The sequence below is a fragment of the Macaca mulatta genome, chromosome 11 (genome assembly GCF_049350105.2).
Source record: "Macaca mulatta isolate MMU2019108-1 chromosome 11, T2T-MMU8v2.0, whole genome shotgun sequence".
Classification (NCBI taxonomy): Eukaryota; Metazoa; Chordata; class Mammalia; order Primates; family Cercopithecidae; genus Macaca; species Macaca mulatta.
Window position 1 is genome coordinate 64,622,267 of NC_133416.1, and position 6,101 is coordinate 64,628,367.

The window sequence follows — 6,101 nt, forward strand, 5'->3', positions numbered from 1 at the left end:
AACTAAGGAGAAAAGCTAGCATGAGGCCCACCCTCATGAATTCAAGGTGGAGGGGTCTGGGTTCCCCCATTTAAAGCCAGTGAGGACTGGGTGCAGTGGCTCATGTCTATAATCCTAGCACCTTGGGAGGTTGAGGTGAGAGGATCGTTGAGACCACCCTGGGCAATACAACAAGACCCTGTCTCTACAAAAGAATAAAAAATAAATTAGCCTGGCGTGGTGGCACGCACTTGTAGACTTAGCTACTCTGGAGGCTGAGGTGGAAGAATCACTTAACCCGGGAGGTCGAGGCTGCAGTGAGCCAGGCCACCACACTCCAGCCTGGATGACAAAGTGAGACCCTGTCTCAAAAATAAAAAAACTAAAATAAAAAATAAAGCCAGTGAGGAAATGTGGTCAGGAGGGCTGAGACTGGGAACCAAGACTGCTGTACTTGCCTTGCTTTGTTGTCAATAGCTCTTAAAGCTCCATTTTCTACCCCCATTAATAGGCCTGAAGGGTGGTGCAGTGGCTCACGCCTATAACCTCAGCACTTTAGGAGGCTAAGGCAAGTGGATTGCTTGGGCCCAGGAGTTCAAGACCAGCCTGGGCAACATAGCGAGACCCCATCTCTATGAAAAATTTAAAAATTATTCAGGTGTGGTGGTGTGCACCTGAAGTCCCAGCTACTAAGGAGGCTGAGGCAGAAGGATTGCCTGAGCCCAGGAGTTCAAGGCTGCAGTGAGCAATGATTGTGCCACTGTACTCCAGCCTGGACAACAGATTGAGACCTTACCTAAATAAAATAAAATAAAATTTAAATTTCAAAAATTTAAGAAAAAAAAGACCTGGCACTACTTCTAGGATGCCCCAAATTTAGGCAACTCTCACAGTCACTTGAAAGAGAAGTGGCAGCTGGGTATATGCCCTCCCAAGTGTCATGCCCCTTGACAGTCCTGATGGACCCTGCCCTGTGCAAGATTGCATCACCACCACCACCACCTCTCTGGGCTTCCCCAGACATCACAGGAACACATTCCCCACCCCAACCCCCCTGCTCTGGCCCTCCTCCACATCATGCTGCAGGCCAACTGGACTCTGGGCGGCCAGCACAGGCAGGGTCAGGGGGTGACTTCTGTGCCTCGTGGCACTGCCATCTGGGCCTGAGCAAGAGGATTCCATTCTCCGACCCACCCAACCCCTCACCCCTGTCCCAACATCAATGCTAGAAATAAAGAGACCAGAATTTTCCTTCTGGCCTAAGGGCCCCAGAGAAATACCCACTGGAGCTCACAGCTGCCTCATGGAAACTGCTACAGCAGTGGTGAAGCTAGAAAGACTAGAGGTATGAGGGAAAATTGCCCTTCCCCACCTGGCTCATAAGGCGTTCCCTCCCCCGAGTTCCAGACCTTGGGGACTGAGCATGTGAAATCATCCTCTTTCTTGCATCATGCGTGTCCACATTGCACCCCCCCACCCCCATACCCCTACTTCAGGCCCAGTCACCATGGCCAGATGGTGAAACCTGAGCTGGTGGGGAGGAGGACCTCCACCCCCTGCAGGGGCCTGATGGGCAGCACAGCTGGCCAATCCTGGGACTCAGAGGGTAGGTCGGCTGGCTGACCACTAGGTTTGGAAGCCCCAGGCAGCTGGCTCTAAAGAGGCCCCAGGTCAGTAGCCAGACATGAGCTGTGAGGGTCAAGCACAGCTATCCATCAGATGATCTACTTTCAGCCTTCCTGAGTCCCAGGCAATAGAAGACAGGTGGCTCTACCCTTGGCCAAGGGTGGGTGTGGCAGTGGTGTCTGCTGTCACTGTGCCTTCATTGGCCCCCAGCAATCAGACTCAACAGACGGAGCAACTGCCATCTGAGGCTCCCGAACCAGGGCCATTCACCAGGAGCATGGGGCTCCCTGTTGTCCAGCTCTGGCTGGTGCTGCTGTGGACACTGGTGCGAGCACAGGGGACAGGGTCTGTGTGTCCCTCCTGTGGGGGCTCCAAACTGGCACCCCAAGCAGAACGAGCTCTGGTGCTGGAGCTAGCCAAGCAGCAAATCCTGGAGGGGTTGCATCTGACCAGTCGTCCCAGAATAACTCATCCTCCACCCCAGGCAGCGCTGACCAGAGCCCTCCGGAGACTACAGCCGGGGAGTGTGGCTCCAGGGAATGGGGAGGAGGTCATCAGCTTTGCTACTGTCACAGGTGGGTGATGGAGAGAGCAACAGGCAGAGAGCAGACAGGTAAAGGGAGGCAGAAGGGGAGCCTGGCAGGAGCACCAGAGGGAGTGGGGTGTGGCAGGAGAAGGAGGAGGTGGGGCAGGGACTGGTTGCAGAGGACACAAAGCAATCTCTACTTTTCTAAAGGTGGGTTCGAGGGAGATCAGTGGGCAGGGCTCGGGGAGTCTCAGAGGAGAGCTTCATCTCTGCTCACATGTTCTTTCCCTTCTCTGTCTTTCGGGCAGACTCCACTTCAGCCTACAGCTCCCTGCTTACCTTTCACCTGTCCACTCCTCGGTCCCATCACCTGTACCATGCCCGCCTGTGGCTGCACATGCTCCCCACCCTTCCTGGCACTCTTTGCTTGAGGATCTTCCGATGGGGACCAAGGAGGAGGCACCAAAGGTCCCGCACCCTTTTGGCTGAGCACCACATCACCAACCTGGGCTGGCATGCCTTAACTCTGCCCTCTAGTGGCTTGAGGGGTGAGAAGTCTGGTGTCCTGAAACTGCAACTAGACTGCAGACCCCTAGAAGGCAACAACAGCACAGTTACTGGACAACCAAGGCGGCTCCTGGACACAGCAGGACACCAGCAGCCCTTCCTAGAGCTTAAGATCCGAGCCAATGAGCCTGGAGCAGGTCGGGCCAGGAGGAGGACCCCCACCTGTGAGCCTGCAACCCCCTTATGTTGCAGGCGAGATCATTACGTAGACTTCCAGGAACTGGGATGGCAAGACTGGATACTGCAGCCCGAGGGGTACCAGCTGAATTACTGCAGTGGGCAGTGCCCTCCCCACCTGGCTGGCAGCCCAGGCATTGCTGCCTCTTTCCATTCTGCCGTCTTCAGCCTCCTCAAAGCCAACAATCCTTGGCCTGCCAGTACCTCCTGCTGTGTCCCTACTGCCCGAAGGCCCCTTTCTCTCCTCTACCTGGATCATAATGGCAATGTGGTCAAGACGGATGTGCCAGATATGGTGGTGGAGGCCTGTGGCTGCAGCTAGCAAGAGGACCTGGGGCTTTGGAGTGAAGAGACCAAGATGAAGTTTCCCAGGCACAGGGCATCTGCGGCTGGAGGCATCAGATTCCTGATCCACACCCCAACCCAACAACCACCTGGCAATATGACTCACTTGACCCCTATGGAACCCAAATGGGCACTTTCTTGTCTGAGACTCTGGCTTGTTCCAGGTTGGCTGATGTGTTGGCAGATGGGTAAAGCATTTGTTCTAAAGGGGTCTACTCAGAAAGCATGATTTTCCTGCCCTAAGTCCTGTAAGATGTCAGGGACTAGGGAGGGAGGGAGGGAAGGCAGAGAAAAATTAGCCTCTCCCAAGATGAGAAAGTCCTTAAGTGAGGGGAGGAGGAAGCAGATAGATGGTCCAGCAGGCTTGAAGCAGGGTAAGCAGGCTGGCCCAAGGTAAGGCCTGTTGAAGCGTCTTAAGGGAGGGTCAAGAGGGAGATGGGCAAGACGCTGAGGGAGGATGCTTAGAGGACCCCCAGAAACAGGAGTCAGGAAAGAGAGGTACTAAGCCTAAGAAGTTCCCTGGTTTTTCCCAGGGGACAGGACCCACTGGGAGACAAGCATTTATACTTTCTTTTTTCTTTTCTTTTTCCTTTCTTTTTTTTTTTTTTTGAGACGGAGTCTCGCTCTGTCATCAGGCTAGAGTGCAGTGGCACGATCTCGGCTCACTGCAAACTCCGCCTCCCAGTTTCAAGTGATTCTCCTGCCTCAGCCTTCTGAGTAGCTGGGATTACAGGTGCCCACTAATTTTTGTATTCTTAGTAGAGACGAGGTTTCAACATGTTGGCCAGGATGGTCTCGATCTCTTGACCTCGTGATCCACCCGACTTAGCCTCCCAAAGTGCTGGGATTACAGGCGTGAGCCACCGCGCCTGGCTTATACTTTCTTAATAAAAAGGAGAAAGAAAATCAATAAATGTGACTCATAAAGAAGGGTTCAGGTGATGGTCCGGAGCAACAGTTCTCCAAGTGTGTTCTGTAGGCTTCTGGGAGGTCCCTCTTCAGGGGTGTCCACAAAGTCAAAACTATTTTCATAATAATACTAACATGTTATTTGCCTTTTGAATTCTCATTATCTTAAAATTGTACAGTGGAGTTTTCCAGAGGCTGTGTGACATGTGATTACATCATCTTTCTGACATCATTGTTAATGGAATGTGTGCTTGTATAGTCTTGTGTTAGTCTTTTTCAGTTTTAATTTCTAATGTAGTGAATGATTTTTTTTTTTTTTTTGAGACAGAGTCTCACTCTGTCATCCAGCTGGAGTGCAGTGGCGTGATCTCGGCTCACTGCGACCTCCACCTCCCAGGTTCAAGCGATTCTCCTGCCTCAGCCTCCCAAGTAGCTGGGACTACAGGTCTGCGCCACCACGCCCAGCTATTTTTTTGTATTTTTAGTAGAGACAGGGTTTCGCCATGTTGGCCAGGCTGGTCTCGGACTCCTGACCTGAGGTGATCTGCCTGCCTTGGCCTTCCAAAGTGCTGGAATTACAGGTCTGAGCCACTGTGACTGACCTAATGACTTTTAAGAGTATAGAGGAAACCAAAAAGTTTGAGACTCGCTGGTCTACAGAACTGGGTGGGGAGAAGAAAGTAACGTGTTCTAAGAGAGCTCCTCTTGCTGGGCACCAGTGGTCCCAGTTACTTGGGAGGCTAAGGTGGGAAGACCACTTAAACCCAGGAGTTCAAGGCTATGATCACACTTGTGAATAGCCTCTGCACTCCAGCCTGGGCAAATAGTGAGACTCCATCCCAAACAAAAATAAATGCATACATACCTACATACATAAATAGCTCCTCTGGAAGAAGGGGCTTGAGGCTGGGACAGGAGCATGTGGGGTGCCTTTTTTTCAGTGACCATTAGTCTGGTCTGATTAAGCTGGGTCTCTGACCCTCTGGGGATAACTAGTCTGGGTCAAAGTCCCTGACCTCCTCCTACCTTCACCTTTTCTTTTCCCCCTTGACTCTCAGACTGAACAGTTAACCCACTGACCTTCCAGACCCAAGGGGGTGGTTCTTGGAAGCAGAGCTAGAATGTGGGAGGTCTGCCTGTGAGGTTGAAAAAAAGGGGAGAGGGTGCTCCTTTTCTCTATCATGCTTTCTCCTCTTTCTCATAAAAATCAGAGACTGAAATGCTGCCCCTCCCCTATATCCAGTCACGATGGCAACGCAAATCTAAAGAGGCAGGGCACTTCCCTGTCAGGCAGTACCGCTGGGCATAGCAATCTCTGCCTCTCCGTTTCTCTGAGCTCACCTATCCACCTCCTGGGCTTCTAAATGGGCTTTAGTGAGGGGACCTGTTTGGGCTCCTCCTTCAGCTCCCCCAGCTCTTCTGCTTCGACTCCGAGCGGTTGTCATGTGTGAGAACGGCCAGCAGAGGGAGTAGAAAGCCTGGAAGAGCGGCTAGAGCCTGCAGTGGCGTGGTGCAGAGGGGGCCTCAGTCTCCAGAACTTCGAGACGCAGAGCCGGGGTTCCCCGGAAAGGGGCTTCAGTCCCAGTGCTCCTTGGTGACCTCATGAACACACACCCTGCATCCAGAGCCTCAGCCGCTGCTTCTTGCTTTTATGCTCCATAGACTCCTCACCTTCTGCCAGAGCCCCCAACCCCTCAACTTGATTTGCCCCAAACCCCAGCTCTGCCCCAGCAGCTCCAAGTTCCATCCAAAGGGTGAGGCCTGCCGATAAACCACAGGATGACAGAATGCTCAGTTAGCACCAACCAAAGGCGACTACCCCACCTCCACTATTATCGTTCTCAGTTGAACTCCCCTTGCCCTGCAATATTTTCCTCAATCTGGTTGTGGGAGCCTCTTTGGGACCAGCCGATCCAAAAATCCAAGCCGGGATTTACTACCTACCAACAGCAGCGTGTTCAGCGGGGGGGGG

The 6,101-nt window shown here is 52.8% G+C and overlaps 1 protein-coding gene across 1 annotated transcript; it reads left to right on the top strand.

Moving 5' to 3' along the window:
* Positions 1–968: 968 nt before the first annotated feature.
* Positions 969–4,359, top strand: INHBE (inhibin subunit beta E). Its single transcript, XM_001115958.4, has 2 exons — positions 969–2,180; positions 2,440–4,359. Exons 1-2 carry the CDS (start codon positions 1,883–1,885, stop codon positions 3,195–3,197), a joined length of 1,056 nt encoding a protein of 351 aa, XP_001115958.3. The 5' UTR covers positions 969–1,882; the 3' UTR covers positions 3,198–4,359.
* Positions 4,360–6,101: the final 1,742 nt, after the last annotated feature.

Coding starts and splice junctions, on each gene's coding strand:
- INHBE (XM_001115958.4), top strand. CDS start 1,883: ATGGGGCTCCCTGTTGTCCAGCTCTGGCTGGTGCTGCTGTGGACACTG. Junction 2,181..2,439: donor CAGCTTTGCTACTGTCACAG/GTGGGTGATGGA, acceptor TCTTTCGGGCAG/ACTCCACTTCAGCCTACAGC.